At 36.5% G+C, this 17,073-nt stretch overlaps 2 protein-coding genes across 4 annotated transcripts in view; one reads left to right on the top strand and one right to left on the bottom strand.

Annotated features, from left to right (window-relative positions):
- Positions 1 to 721: 721 nt before the first annotated feature.
- LOC137238065 (uncharacterized) overlaps positions 722 to 17,073 on the bottom strand; it is a 115,211-nt gene continuing 98,859 nt past the window's right edge. For all 3 annotated transcript variants that reach the window (XM_067762640.1, XM_067762638.1, XM_067762639.1), the window contains exon 5: positions 722 to 1,969. In XM_067762640.1, coding sequence (XP_067618741.1) covers positions 1,419 to 1,969 — 551 coding nt within the window. In that variant the 3' untranslated portion in view covers positions 722 to 1,418. The remainder of the gene's footprint in view (positions 1,970 to 17,073) is intronic.
- On the top strand, positions 7,692 to 10,101 carry Nepl15 (Neprilysin-like 15). The gene has a single exon (XM_067762637.1). The coding sequence runs from the start codon at positions 7,824 to 7,826 to the stop codon at positions 9,876 to 9,878; it is 2,055 nt and encodes a 684-aa protein (XP_067618738.1). The 5' UTR covers positions 7,692 to 7,823; the 3' UTR covers positions 9,879 to 10,101.

Raw genomic sequence — 17,073 nt, 5'->3', positions numbered from 1 at the left:
ATATGAGCCACTTTGTGAGTCTTACATCAGAGGATTTGCACATGTTCTAAGAAATTTTGTCCACGCCCTTCCTGCTAGATGAATCATATGCAACTCCGGTTTCATGCTGATTTTGCCAGATAAGAACGTGTATAGTCAACGTAGCGAGGGCTGCACCTTCTTTGTCATCTCATACGTTTACACATGCATAGTATGTTCTGCAATTTTTACATCCTGGCAGCAACCTTCCGGCTCAGTTGTGACCACAAGATCTCTTTCGAAGCTGGGCACGGCGCTATATATTCCATTTGCCCGATATTAAATGGCGTTATACTGCCATTGTCATGAGGCCTTGTTTCAGGCAAGGCAAAGTCTGCCGAGTCTTGAGACACCTATTTTAAAACGTATGAAGATTTCTCTCATTTTTACTCATTATGGCATCTGGATTAGAAATAAACACGGTGTTCTTGTCAAGTCACTGCCGAGGGGCGACTCTGCCACAAGAGACAATTTTTTCAAAGTATTTTAATGTTGCTCCTCCCGGGACTTGAACCGAGGAGCACTTTCGGTGTGGTGACCGAGCAAGCTGCCATTTTCTTTATATACATACTTCTCAGCTTAAAATCAATCGTTTTAGTGAAAAGTGTAGCTAAGGTCTCCCGGATACTCTCTGACTCAATTTTCAAATTCAAACTTTGCGACGTAACATCTTCATCATTGCGCATCTTTGAACGCTTAAGTAAATTTTTGTTTTTATTTATTTATTTATATTATATTTTTTTCAACAATTCTTACCTAACTTAAAGTTTTACTTTTGTATTCCACAGACTCCAAGTGGTGAATGTTGCAAATATAAAATACCTCATTATTTCCCAGCGGGGCTATGATGATTTTGATATTGTTGCTAATCCTTCAGTAGGAACAAATTGCAAGCATTGCGCTGCATAACTTAAGCTCTGGCTCAGCAAATGTCAATTGCAACAACAGATAATCTGGGTATTATAACTTTTGTTGTTGTTCAGAATTCAGTGTATTTTTGCTACTCACACCGCTGCTTGGAAGCAAGTTTACAAAATAATTTTGGTGCAACTGTAAACACATACATACATACTATGTACTTAGTTACATCAGTTACGCTTTATTTTCACTTAAAAAAAATCTTTTGCTCTTATTATTTTTATTTTATTTGCTTATATTTCATGTATTTTTAACTTATTTTATGTTTTTACTGATTTCTTTTCTCACTTCAACTAGAGTTTAACGAGAACATTGTTGACCATCGCATTTCCTTCCGTCACAACTTTACTTATAGTACATACACTAACATTTGAAAAATCAACCCACCCTTTACATCCATCATTCAAGTATCTCAAATATCTATCACCACTTTATATCAGTTCGTGTGTTTGTGCGTTTTTACAAAAGTTTTCTACAACTATTCAACTACTACCGTTTGTTGTCTTCATTGTCGTCATCGCCCTGGACACTGTGTTGTACAACTGTTCATCTGCGTGTCTCTTATAAACTTGTAGTATTTTACTTGTTGAGACTTTCCCTTGCTCTTGCTGGTGGTCTTTAACCGTTCGGGTTCGACCCCTTAGCCATTGCCAGCGACAACCAAGCGATGAGTTGTAATATTCATTTCCCTCAAGCTTTGGTACGCTCTTTTTTCTACTAACTTCCAGTTCGTCCTTATTTCGGTTGCTGGTATCTACTGAGTTCCTGTTCACTTGTTGTACATCATTTATTGTTGTTGTACATTCTTTTGCAGCAACTTTTCCATTCGACCCATTCTTTTGGTTAGTAACAGCAGTTTTGACCTTTTTCACATCTTTCTGTTGCATTTCTTTGGCTTTTGTTTGTTGAATTTGTTGTTGTTGCTGCTGATGATGTTTTTGTTTATTGCTATGTCGCTCTGCTGCAGCCGTACACGCTGTGCGAACTCCTTTTGATTCAGGTGAGCATTGTGGAGAATTTTGGTTGCTTCGAACTGCAAATATAAAAAAAATCAAAATAAATGTTAAATACATGAAGATTTAAAATTTACTATTAATCGAAAATAATTTTGAAAGCAAGAAAATCTAAGCCTAAACCGGGTATCATGCTTCAGAACACTAGAAACGGTTTGCTAATTTATGCGTTACACCGAGAGCAAGAGGAAGCTAAGTCAAAAGGCTCAAATTTCGAAGTTATGAATACCAATTTGGAAATACGTCTTATTTAATAAAAGTTTAAGCTTAGCTTAAGCGACCGATCTGACAGGGTTAAACTCTGGTTAATCTTTTAGTTATTTGCGCAATGGCGTTTGGCATTTGCGCTTTGGTACCCCGTCACATAAGCAGTTTTTCATATATGTGACCCGGCCTATGAAAAGGTGGCTTATGACTCAATAAAAACATTTAACTTAAAAATTTAAATTCTCGATCCTTGTCTAGCGATATAAAGTAATTTCTATTTCTGTATGTAATATGTGTGCCAAATATGAGCCTAATTGGAGTAAAAATAAGATTTTTTTGAATATCTCGATGCCTCCGCCACCCAACGCCGATTTTTTTATAGGTCGCTTTCTATTCATGTATATATTGTGGTGTCCAAAGATGAGCCAAATCGGACAAAAAATAAAATTGTTTTTAAGATCTCGATTCTTGCGCCACATTCATAGGGGTCGATTTATATTCATGTATGAGCCAAATCGGACCACAAATACGATTTTTTTAAATATTTCGCTCAATGCGCCACCTATCGGAGTTTTTTTTTCTTATTATTGCATTTACATCGGGTTCTGAAGTATATTCCAAGTTTCAAGCTTGTAGCTTATCAAGAAGTTACTTAAATTTAAGGTTTGAGAATAATTTGAGAATGATATTGGAGATCAACTCGACCAAACTTCTAAAAGGATTGAAGAATGATATTGGAGATCAACTAAAGAACTAGATATACATATATATATTACTCGAAGATTGGAGAGATCTTTTTTCCTTTGTTACGTGAAGAAATGCCAGCTGTTTCCGTATCCACAAATTATTTATACAATGAAAGACATTTGTTCAAGCATGAAAATATTTTCGCTATTAATTTCGACATAGGAAAAGTCATTGGTGGATAAGGGTTTTATAGATTTTCAAGTTTAGAGATTAAAACCAAACGTGACTAAGAGGCAAGGCATGCCCCAGCCTCTTTGTTAAAACATGGTCAGACGTATGTATGTCTGACGAATGTAGTCTAAGTGTTCTTAGCTCAGTCCAGAAGAAGACTGATCCTATAAACTACGCTAACTATCCCGGAATCAGCTTTCTTAATATCGGTGCTGTCAAACGTATTGTGCGAAATATTGAAGCCCACCGTGTATCAGTCCACAAATCGCCAGACCTGGTAAATCCATCATAGACTAGATTTTCACAATGCCCCAAATCTGTAAAAAAAAACGTGGAAAAATATTTGACACACATCACATTTTCCTTGCTCCTGCGGGTAACGGTAGCATACACACGAGATAGGAAAACTGGTCGTAAAGGACGACCTTAATAAAATGACTAGCCAATCCTGGGCGATGACAACTCGAAGAGGGCCAATGTGGATACGTGTTCTGCGACCCTTTATGGTCCTTAAACACTGTGTCGCGGGGAGCAGGAAAGGCCAGTTGCGACCTATATATAATGTATCATATGACGCTTACAAGTCTCATCTTTTTCACTTGGGATAGGCTAGTGAGTGAATTTCTGGGTTTATTGTTGCTGTTGTTGTAGCGATAAGGTTATTCCCCGAAGCTTTGGGGGGTGTTATCGATGTGATGGTCCTTTGCCGGATACAGATCCGGTACGCTCCGATAACACAGCACCATTAAGGTACTAGCCCGACCATCTCGGGAACGATTTATATGGCCACATAAACCTTCATTACATAACTCCCTCCCACCCCCAATTTCCATGGGGAGCTTGGGGTCGCCAGAGCCTAGTCCGTTAGTGAAACGGGATTCGCCTCTCGAAGGTGAGGTTGACAATTGGGTTGGAGGAGCTATATATTGTGCTACACAACGCCATGAATCCCTTCGGGGGTTGTGGTCTCATATGGCGGGGTTAGAGTTGACACAAAAGTATTTCATTCGAAATAGTGCGGTATTGTTCATTGGAAAGTTTACAAATATAAGTTTTTCAATTATTCTTCTGCGGTAGGCCAAAGAAAAAGTTAGTCAAATCTTTTATTTGTGGCCCTGTTGTATGTCTGTGGATTGTTGCCTATGTAGATGCCTCGAACGGACATTAATCTAGGTGAATGTGATTATTAGATCAGGGTTTAAGTCGGTGACTCGAAAAGAAATTCAAACAAGCCGATAGAAAACATTGTAATCAATCCGTCTAATTGTGATGCAGGCTATCCTTGTGGTCAGAAAGAGTTCTTCACATCCCTTAATACCTGTATTGAAATTGTAAAATTGTATCACGCATCTGGCGGTATCCCAAGCGTGATAACTGACGCAGGGAATCATGATTCGGCAACAAAGTGTTTCAATTGGGCCGCAGATCACGCAATTAGATCTGTATGTCTGACACCGTGAGGTTAAGCCCAAGAGGTAATCAGGTTAAATACACATGTTTTCACCTTCATTGATTTTACAGCAGCCTTTAAGAGCACGATAAGGAGCAGCCTATGTACAGCTATGTCTGAATTTGGTTTCCCCGAAAAACTTACTGCTGTGGAAAATTACGTTGGGCACCACCATAAGTTCAGTCAGAATTTAACATTTAACACACATTTAACGATTTTTGGGACAGGGTGACCCCCTATTATGCGATTTCTTTAAATTGATGCTGGAGAAAATAACACAAGCTTTAAGTTCACAAACTTGCTATCACGGATTCTTGGAATTTGTACGGCTTGCCACCTCCTTTCCTTGGTATCAATTGTTTTCTTCTTAAACTTAAGTACAGTGCACAAATCGAGTACAAGGCGGCACTGCATCAAGGCTATATATATATATATATATATATATATACATCACATATATAAGACACTATATATATACATATCTATGACGATAGCATGGGCAATCATAAAAATAATAGACATAAAAAAAATTCTGAAAACTATCATTTTATTTCCGAAAAACATCATCCCTATTAATGTTGCTTTAATTATATGCTGGCCTTGATGTGCTTATATTATATAATTAAAAAACCCACTGAAGGTACGTAGCCAGTAAAGATTCTTTAATTAAGTATTTTGTTAAAACAAAACAAGTAAGGACGGGACTGACGGCTGAACAATAATCTTATTCCATTCGTAATCTCCAAATACTGCGCTGTATAAGATAAGAAATATATAGTGAACAGATGTACATACCTAAACGACTTTAAGATAGATATAAAAAAATGGTGAAAAACCCTCTTATCTGAACGATCGGTTGTATGGGATATATATTATATATAGCTCCGATCGAAATGATTTTTACAGGAAATTTTCTATGATATATTAGAATATATATCATCAAGTTTAACGTTTTTATATTGGAAATTAAGGGAGAAATTGCCAAAAATATTTCAATATGAACGATCGGTTGTATGGGATATATACTATATATAGCTCCGATCAAAGTGATTTTTTTCTCAAAATTTTCTATGATATATTAGAATATATATCACCGAGTTTCAAGTTTATATAAATTGCGGTAGGAATGACCAAAATCGTATTATATGAACGATCGGGTGTATGGGAGATATATGTTATAGTGGCCCCATCCTACCGGATCCTACAAATGTCTAATATAATACAAAAATACATCCTTGTGCCAAATTTCACTGAGATATATCAAAATTTGAGGGACTAGTTTGCGTTCAAACAGACAGACGGACGGACGGACAGACGGACATGGCTATATCAATTCAGTTCGTCGCCCTGATCAATTCGGTATACTAAATGGTGAGTCTATCTTCTACATTTCTCAACGTTACAAACATCGGGCCAAAGTTAATATACCATTTCATGTTCATGAAAGGTATAAAAAAAAACATTAAAGCAGCACTACATCTATGTATTTATGACATCGCTTAATGTAAATTAATTAGGTCTGACATCAATGCTATATTTCTCTTCTATTCAAATGCCTATAAATATGAGGGGCAAAACGGACAATCTACATATTGTGTAAATAAAAACAAAACAACAATTCACTTGTGTGCAATTTTCAGCAGCATACACCATATTCTGAGGTATTGTGCAGGAATTAAGCAACGTTTGCTGATGAGTAACGCGTGCTAAACGTTTAAAATGTGCTCAATTAATTAAGAAATATTAACTTAATTAAGATTGAAACTAGGAAAAGCGTTGTCCGCGACGTCGATGATTACTAGAAGTGAAACTTCTTTTCGTTAATTTCTTACATATTGTCAGTATTACACAACGTGGATTATATACATATATGGTGAATCACAAAAGATAGTATACAGAATATTCTGATTTTAAATCAGTTTCTTGCATTTGAAAGCTTAGCTATGTGAGATGGACATTTTCAGTATAAATTGCAGGTATATTTTAAATCGGTTTGGCAAATTTAAGGTATGTATATATTGTAGGGGCGTGTCAAGTTGCCAAAATGTAGTAAAAAATTATAAAATTTTTGTTTACACAGCTTATAACTCATAAACGAGTGGATCAGTTTTAATATAAGTTAATTATTAAAAATATTTACCTCCGTTCTGCATCAAAAAAAATCTTCATTTCTTTCTTATATGAGCAAAATTGTTTAAACAAAAGTAACAATTTTTCCAAAAAATCCAGTGTCTTTTTTTGTTCGCTGTGATGTTTGCGAGCAAACTTGCTTTAACTGAGATATATACATTACATTATATATTTATACATAGCATTTGATAGCGTTATTTAAATCCAGGAGTATATATATATAAATGTATGTATGAATGTGTATATGAATTTTCATTTCATATCAGTTGGACATACATTTACATATGTGAGTTGCCAAGTGAAGGCAACATAAATGATTAAGAATGCATACAAAAAGTTTTCTGAAGATAACAGCAATACTATATATATCTATCTATACTTTTTTTCCGGAAATTGGACCAGATACCGGTTTATTGGCAAATATCATTTATGCTGTGATTTGTTTGGGGAACGTAGTGTTTCAGAGAGTGAGGGAGAAGAAAATATAAATTAAGAAGGCGAAACAGAAGGATAAAAAAAAACAAATACAAGGCGCCATATACCCCCTGAAAACGTTAGGGTGAGCTTTTCTTCCGATTTGCATCGCGTTGCTTTTAACTCTTTCCACAAATTGGCGGGACGGGACCAACATTTTTTACGCCAATTCCAATCAGCATCTGCAAGGCAGATGAAAGGCTTTTCAAGGCAGAAATCCATTCGGAGTGCTTGCCAAATCACTGCCGAGCGGCGACCCCACTTCTAAAAACTGTATTTCTACTTGAAAAAACTTTTTTCCAAATATTTTATGTGCCTTGCTCGATACTTGAACCCAGGACCTTCGGTGTGGTACATCAATCAGAATATACTAGAATAGTTTGGGCAAGAAACAGTTGTTAAAATTTTGTTGCTTGTGTTATTTACCCCCAGCGAGAGGCTAAAAGTTTTCACTTCAAAAAGAGTGCACAAGCTATACCGCTGTAAGTATGTATGTGATGAGCTAATTGATGTTGTCTTAGGAGGCTTCAAAGATGATTGTGATAGTCTGGATCAGTCAACGATAGACAAACGGCGCGTACGGTTCACAGATATTTACAAACGATAACGAAATTATTTGCATACTTCACTTCGCACATTTAAAAAAAAAAAAAAGCAATTTATACACAAAAATTGATAGTACTAGCTTGAAAAAAATGGGTACTCGCTCACATTTTCAAGCGCTATTGGCAGCATGTGCATTACTGTTAACTTTCACTGCAACGCGGCAAAGTCCACTTGCGCAAAATTACAGCAGCGGCATTTTGCGTATGGCGAAAGCTGCACAAATGCGCGCCTATATGGACCCTGAGACGGACTGCTGTGACGATTTTTATCAATTTGCATGCGGTAGATGGCAAAAATTGCAAAGAACATCATTGAAAAAGCCAAAGACTGCATATCTCGATCAATTGGAGGATCTATATGTGCGCAAGTGTGGTGATATGCTGCAAAGTGGACGTGAAATGGATAACTCCGCCGATCGTAAACTTACATATTTTTTTGAATCCTGTCGTAATGATGCCGATATACAAAAAATTGGTTTTGAACCAATCTGGCATGTGGTAGATTTTCGAGGCGGTTGGCCGATTATTACGTCACACAGTTGGTATGAGTATGAATATGATTGGTTGAAGGTTGTTGCTGAACTGCGACGTCGTTTGGGTGTAGACATTTTAATTGGCTTAGAAGTTGTTGAAGATTACGAAGAGGCGGACATGAATCGATTAAAAGTGGGAGCACCGAAATTACCTTTAGGCACAAAGGAACATTATTTGGAAGATCGTTATGATGATGAACGTGATGAATACAGAGAAAATATAGAAGAAAAATTGTACAAATATTTTCCGAATATGGGTGAAAAGTGGTCCACAGAAGTAGCTAAGCAAGTGCTCGATATCGAAAAGAATTTGGCTAAAGGTTTGCCAGAATATCAGAAATTAACAATGCCACAAATGACACGACAACGTTTTGTCAGCGAACTTAAGTCAGCTTATGGCAATTATGTTGACCTAAACCGTTATTTAACAATTGTGCTTAATCAGACAATTTATTCAAAAGTATACGAAACCCCCGATGAATATATGCCAAATTTAGTTGAAGTGGTGCGAGACACACCCAAATTACACATCGCAAATTATACAATGTGGCGTGTGCTTGAACATCTCGATTTTGCTGGTGAGATCAATCACGCTGATAACGATATGTGGTGCGTACGTAAAATAATATCATACTTTCCAGCGCAATTGCAAAGTATGTTCAATCGCAATTTCAACAGCGTTATAATGGTTAATGAGCTACAATCTACATGGGCAGATATAAAACGTTCATTCCATGATGAACTTACATCGGAACAACTCGCATGGATTTCGGAGAAAACACGTCAACATGGCATTCAAAAATTAGAGAAAATACGTCTTAAACTCATTGCATATGACGATGTTGAGCTTGCAGATCAACTCAGTGATATAGATATATATCCAGGTCAATATTACAAAAACTTGATCAACATACTCGAATGGCAAAGTAAACATAAACTTCAAGCGCTATTTTCAAAACCACAACCCACACAATCAGAAGTTCGTCTACCACGCTATAATCACATTAGTAATAACATCGAAATACCAGTTACATTTTTACAATCGCGTTTCTTTTGGGATGCGGAATATCCACATGCTTTGCGCTATGCTACACACGGATTTCTATTAGCACATGAAATGTTACGCGCATTCGATGCGTCTGGACGTCGTTATGATCAAAATGGCTATCAGCGTTCTTGGTGGGATGCATCCTCGACAGAGGCATATGACGAACGTGCAAAGTGTTTTGTTAAAAATCATTATAGCAAGTTCAACTATCGCGATCATAATCTTTTTAGCGCACAAGCAGAACAAGAAAGCATTTTAGATAGCGGCTCATTAGCGATTGCTCAACGTGCCTATCAGCAGTGGTGGGAAAATGTGGCTGATCGTGAAGATTTGCTTAGCAAAGAAACATTACCATTACTTTATCATACACCACAACATTTATTCTATATTGGTTTTGCACAGCTGTGGTGTGCAGATTATCATGATTCGATAGAGAAATTTGATGAGTTACCAGAACCACTACGCGTAAATGATGCATTAGCTCACAGTGGAGAATTTGCACGTGAAATGAAATGCAAGCTGGGCAGTAGAATGCATCCAGAGAGGAAATGTGTACTATTCTAATAAATAAAAATAACAAAAATTAAGTTCATTGTTTCAAATATAAGTTAAAGTAACGTAATGGAATCCTACAAAGAAAAAGTGTATACAAAAATTATTTTTGTTGTAATATATACTAACAAAACGAAACAAAACGATTATAGTAGTAACATCGTTTAGTGCATTTTACACAATAAAAACACCAAATTTATTAATCATATAAATAAAAATTATATATGTACATATATATATTTATTATTTCTTATTTTACAAAACTTCTAATGTGCGCTTCTCAAGCGAAAAAAAGTTTGCGATAACCCTACGCTCCACTCGACGCATTATCATTCACAGTTTCTGAACAAGCGAGAAACCTCTTGTTACATTTTTACAAAGTGTAAGAAATATTTTAAATAAAGTTTAGTTGCAGAGGTGGGCACAGTGCACTCAACTCTCATTTCCAAATAAAATTAAAAATTTTGTGACGCTGAACAGATTTTCCTACTATCTTAAAATATTAAATGATAATCGAAACTGCTCTGCTATAACCGAGTGGGAGACAAAAAAAAAACTGTTGGTAATCTTAGTTATATATTATTTCTAATTACTGTTTTTCTGTTTCTATAAATAAAGTTTTAGTTTTAAAGATGGGTATTCGTGCTATTAGCGAAAAAAATAAATGGTTGTGAGCATGATAAAAATATTACCAGGTAAAACCGGTGAGAGACAAATGACGTTTAAAAAAATTTAAAAAGTCTCACGTTTCTCACATTTATTTTTTTATTTTGATTATGTTTTCGCATGATTCAATTACTAGAGGCATAATGTAATGATAGAAGGTGGCGGAGGATTTGGCAGCTGTCATATCGAATGCCCTTAGCTCTAGTGAGCCCCAGGTTTTATTTTGGAAGTACAAGAGAATGGGGGCATAAAAGAAGGCCCCTTTTTGAAATGGTACTTAATTCCTTCTTTTTCAATAATGATAAAATACAGAAAGGAGTGTATTTAAATTGATTTTTGCGCAATTTAATCATAAAAATTATGAAATGAGGATTGTTTTTTTTTTTTAATTTTGAAACATTTGCAGCTTATAAATTTCTTTTGAACGCATCAATTTTGCTGGTAATATTCTAGAAAAGGGATCGAATGCTAATAAACGACAAAAAATGCCAGCAGAGGTGTCAAAAGACATGTTTTTACTTCGGTATCAATAACCTGAAAGATTTCACTAATAAAAGGTATTTGCAAAGAAAAAAACGTTTAAAATTTTATGCACAAGTGTTCTGCGAAACGGAGGCCTGGATCTTACCCCCGGTTTTGGAGCGGACCGGGGTCATTGCTCAGATTATTGGTACATAGGTGTCTTTTGAACACTTTCTTGACATTTTTGGACATGAACTAAGAGTCTACTCCTCTTCTGGAGTATTAACTAAGGTAGTTTTTAATATATTACATGATGGGAAAAGATATTCAACACATAACAGTAGGACGGACAAGGCAGCAGGTATACTAATTTGGTGGATATTAATTGAGGTTCTGGTCTTGATCCCTTAAACCTGAGGTGTTTGAGCTGTGAGAAGATCCGTTTTTGGCCACCTAACATTGAATTCGACGCTGCGGCGAACTATAAGAAGGGTTCCGGAGCCGAATAAATCGTGTACATGTCCCGTTCGGGACATCGTCGTGTGTATGTTCTAACGAGCATAACGTCTTCATTATATAGCGCACGTTGTTGCTTTAACGACAAAGACACTCACCAGATGCTTCGGGGGAATGTTGGGTGTTGATAGTCCTTTGCCGGATTATACTCGCGGATTTTGGTGTTGTTGTAGCGGTAAAGGTATTTCCCGCAGGTTTTGCCGAGGGTTCTCGATGTTGATGGTCCTTTACCGGTATATGTAGATCCGATACGTTTTGGTAACAAGCAACATTAAAGGTACATGATGAGTTTCAAAATAAACTCGAATCTTTTCATGTTCATTTTACCATCTTTTCGGAACCATAATAATGTGGGTGCTTGCTTGGAGGTACTGCCACCAGAGCTCACTACTAAAAGTTCTTCAAACAGAGTTCGTTCTATGACACATGCCAACTTCTGAACGCATTTCTGTTGAGATCTTTAATCCGTCAGAATTAATATGTAATAAATAATGCAAAATTAGCGGTCAGGTCACAAAGAAAGCCGCTCAGTCATTCATTTCGATGACTGACGCGAATGAAAACCTTAAAGGAGATAAATACAAAAACAGGGAAAAATCAGTTACAAATCGTAATGAGTGAGAATTGTGCTACCACTACATGAGTACACCCAGCGGGTTAGGGCGTCAGAATATACCCGCGGTAGGTATTCCTGTCGTAAGAGGCGACTAAAGTACCAGATTTAAGGGGTTGTGTAGCGCAACGCTTTCAGGTTGCCAGCGCAATATATAGCTTCTCCAAACCCAATTGTCAACCTCACGTATGCGTGGCGAATCCTGTTTCATTAACAGCCGATGCTCTGGCGCCCCGAACTCCTAACTAACTAATAAGGTTGCATGTGGACATAGCAAATCGTTGCCGAGATGGTCGAGCTTGGTACCGGAACATACCGAATTGCATGCGGCAAAGGACCATCAACATCCATAACACTCCCCAAGGCCTACGGGGACTATCCTTATCGCTACAACGACAACAACATGAGGTCGAAAATTCCTTTTGGCAGAGTAGATGTGAGATCCAAGTGGAGAAATCATCAACTGTATGTTACGTGGAAAACGAGGTCATTGTCGATTGTTGGACCTACAAGAATGTGTACGTCCGCACTGCTGATATGCCTGCCGTCGATCACGATGGGTCCTCTTTGATTTTGTGTTCTGTGGTTAAAGTAGCTTGGTGGGCCTCTTTTTGCTAGAACCTGGTACCTCAGATGACATCTCGAGTTGTGGTGAAGTAGATAAACTTTCCCTGCCCAAAGATGGTCGACTTTTAATACGCGCCCAAAAATATCGAGAGAAGTGTCAAAAGACGCGTATTGACCTCGATAACAATAACTCGAAGGCGGAAATAAAAATGTTAGCCCGTTCAAAAGATATTGACGAAAAACCGAAAAATTACCCCGGGTTGCGTTAGCGGCCTTCAGCCGAGCTTATAAAAAATTACCCTGGCCGGTCCACCAATGAGGTGGGATCAAAATTAAATGCGTGCAAAATCCCTTTGTACACAAAATCTTTTTCAGTGCACAAAAACATTACAACAACCACATGAAAATTGCCAGCTTCAACTGCAAATATCTCCGGACAGAGATACAATTTGTCTTTCCGCCTTCGGATCATTGTTGCCGAGGTCACCTCTCTCGATATTTTTGGACGCGTATTAGCAATAGACTCCTATTATAGACCTTTATCTGAATTAGTTAACATGCCCAATGCGTACATTTCGTTATGGCATCTCCATTATTTACTAATGACATTTTTAAGTGAAATGTTTTAATAGTCGAGGTTTTGACGTTGAACGATGAATTTTGAATTGGTTTAGGTTTTTTTTTTATATAATAGTTTTATAATTATAATAGAACTATAGTCCTGAATTGTATGAAATATTTGCCACGCTTTGGAAGAATAGCAAGAGAAGGAGCTTCAACACAAATGCATCCAAAATGGACTACAAGGCACAGAGATGCAACAAAATTCTCTCAAGTCCTAGTACTTAAACGGGATGTCTTCTTAAGACGTTTGACCATCGAAGAATCTCAGAACATATCTGCTTGTTGTAGTTGCGCCTCCAATACACATAAGGCTATGTCTATTAAGCCCTATGGGGAGATCTGGCGTAAGCTCCAGAGAAAACTGGCTGGCCTTCAAAAGAATCCACACAGATTCTGTGGGTTTATTCAAAGCAATCGCAGAAGAAACAAACACTAACATCCCTTAACTGGATTAGGTGAATCGGTCTGCTTCAAAGACCTGCAACATATCTGTTGTTGATGGCATGTTAAAATTCGCGGTTAAATCCTCCAAATTAAAAAAAATGTTGAAGCCGTATCGTGAAAAATTCATAACAAATTTTGGATTTTGTTTTTTTTTTTAATTTTTTTTATTTGACATTTGAAAAAAGTAAAATATTTCAAAACCTCGGTTTGTATTCTTTGGTTTGGCATTTCCACAAAGTTTTAGAGAGTGATTTTAAAACTTTTTTAAAAATCAGAAAATCATTATGGCCGCCAAGGAGAGTAAATTGTTTTACCTTCTCATATTTTTATCATGGTTATGAGCATACAAAGAAATCTATTTGTACTATGGCACTATTGTGAATATTTGATTAGAATTAACACTGCATTACCGGCAGTTGCGGACATTCGCCAGATCGCAGTGCAAGCGCATTGATAGATGACTGATTGATAGAACAGCTGATTTCTGTTGATATTTGATATGAGACTTTTATATTTCTTGCGCAAAATTCGCACGGGTTCGGCTCGTATTTGATATAATCAGTTTCTTGTATGGCACGAAATCATGGAGATGTAGAATTCAGTTGAAGTTAAAGTAAAAAAAAATAAAAACTCTCATTAACAAAGAAGGAAGTCTAAGTTCGGGCGAAACCGAACATTATATAACCAACGTGAACTCCCCACATACATATGTATGTATGCATATACATTAAGGATATATTTAAGATGGAATTTCAAGAACATTATGAAGATGAAATAAACTAGACACACCCATGCCAATATCGCCTGCCGCAAGCACTGCTGTCATAGAAAAAAATGTCTTACAAAATCTCTTAAAAAGCTGCCGCTTTTTGTTTGACTTTGGTATTAAAACTTTTGTGTGTTCACCATAAACATTCATTAAATTTCTTAAATTTTCGTTCTTTCCACTAACATATCGTGAGCTTAATGTGAAAATGTGCTAAGTCACTTTTTACGAATTTTACAGGAGATGAAAAAAACTGAATAATTTTTGAAATAACCTTTTTTTTCAAAACTGTGAATGAGGATACCTTAGTTGCATTTCTTTTGAGTGTAGAAGCTTTGAAAAAGATAAATAAAATTCATGTATGCTAACCCAGCAGCTATTTTACGACTTAGCATAATTTCCTCACTCAAAACAAATTTTTTCTCCTGACTTAGCACTTTTTACTCAATATGTTTCCCCATCACTTCTCCCCTTTAATGATTAAAATATAACACTAAAACTATATATTTCACAAAAAATACTATTTATTTGTGAAACTATTTCTAACTATTGGTGGCCACCGTGGTGTGATGGTAGCGTGCTTCGCCTACCACACCGAATTTCTTATCATAAGTTCAAACAACGTGTCAATTTATCGGGCTTTTATAATGGTAATTATGAAATTTCGCCCACATTCAATAGAAATCTATTCTTGGATCAGATAAACCAGTGTATTAAATTTCGTAAAAATATCTTAATTTTTACTCAGGCTATCGAGTTAACGGACGAACAGACATGGCTTAATTAAAATTTTGTTCGATGCAGATAATTTTGAAAAATGGAAGTCTATGTCGATTACTTTATTTCATTACGTACTACTGGCTTCCAGTTAAAGCTATAATACCCTTTTGTGCAAGTACATGTTGGACACAAACAGAAACAACGTCCTTACGTACTAAAGCCTTTTCACAGTACCAGATTTGGTACGGAAGTAACAATTATGACAACACTGTAACTCAGCAATTTCTTCAATTCTTAGTACGAATTTTTCCTATTTCAATGAAATTTATTGCAAGAAAATATGTGTCAATGAGCTTTTGAATAGGATAAGCTGTACTGAACAAAATAATCGTGGCTACCATTTTCGTCCGTATATCCAGACATCTGTAGCCGACAACGAAATCGGTAGCCACTTTATCATATAGTGCATGGATCACTTTATCATAAAGTAACTGTCAAGACAAATAGTAAGATGTTAGCGCTTTATATTACAACTCTACTGTTGCAATGTTGCAATTGTCAAAAGTTGAATTAGAGATCCCAATAGAAAATAGTAGGAATACTTATGGGCATTCATATTTCCAGTATGTATTTTGGCACTGTCACTTTATTTATACGCAAAGTGTTCCCACAAAAAAAAAAGTATTGGCAACACTCTCACCCACACTTTAGTGCAACCCTTTACTTGAATCCAAGTTTAATTTTAAACCACGTCACTATAGTCTATTAATCAAGCTCTTTTTATGTTCCTTATTGTTGCTTGTTTCATTTTTGTTGTAATGGATATTTTTAAAGATTACAACAATATACTTTCGCCGTCATTGTTTACTTTAACTGTTTATAGTTGCAAGCATCCCTTGGTATCGTTAGTGCTATTCATAAAAAAGTTTAGAGTACACTACTTGGTGTACTTTATATTATATGCCTTTATTAGAGGCAACGATAAAAGAAAACACATACATAACCCATCCAGCGGTTTATAGTCAAATTCCATAGAAGTTTAAGAAAAAGAAAACGTTACTCGCGCACACTCTCTTATATCGTAATTTAATCCTGCGTGCTTCATTTTTATTTTGCAAAACAAATAGATTTTCCCAGCCTTTTTCTGTATAGAGAAATGTATATTATTTCAGGAACTCAACTAGGAAATCAATGTAAGACAAGGCTCTTGTACTCACTACGTTGGAACAGCGATTACGATATATGCTAAACGTGAGTACATGTCAGTGGATGACTCAATCCCACGGTGTCAGACATGCATATAATTGCATGATCAGTGGCCCAACTACCGGCTCCATGTTGCCTTCCTTAACACTTCTTAGCCGAATCATTGGCACTAACTTAGCTTGCAATCGGATGTTTCAATCACAAGTTCTTACCTTGGTATGATATGGAGTGTATCAAGCTCCCACCATTTTAAGGACATTGGCATCCGGTTGTAAGGCAACTTCACCTTGGATTCCCTTACTATTCTATTCTATGCACAAGTATTTCGTAATAATATGTTCTGATGCTAGGTCTCAGAAGATACATGATACTATTCCACAATTTTAAAACAAGTATGGGGGGGATGTGAACAACCCGTTCTGAGCACCAGGAATAATAATAAAACGAAACTTGCTTCACAATTAAGGGTGTGTGATAAACCTTTCCAACACATCATGATCTAAAATGTCCGTTCGCTGTGAATAACTACTTCGACGCCATCTATGTATAAAGCGCAATATCCATTCGTTGTGAAAAAAATGATCTGATGGTCAAGTAATGATTACTCACAAGTACTTAACACA

This window comes from Eurosta solidaginis, chromosome 1 (assembly GCF_040869045.1).
Source record: "Eurosta solidaginis isolate ZX-2024a chromosome 1, ASM4086904v1, whole genome shotgun sequence".
Lineage (NCBI taxonomy): Eukaryota > Metazoa > Arthropoda > Insecta > Diptera > Tephritidae > Eurosta > Eurosta solidaginis.
The sequence above is the reverse complement of the archived record's forward strand: the minus strand, read 5'-3'. Positions and strand labels throughout refer to the sequence as shown.

Excerpts from the sequence above, each read along its gene's own strand:
- Nepl15 (XM_067762637.1), top strand. The coding sequence starts at position 7,824 with ATGGGTACTCGCTCACATTTTCAAGCGCTATTGGCAGCATGTGCATTA.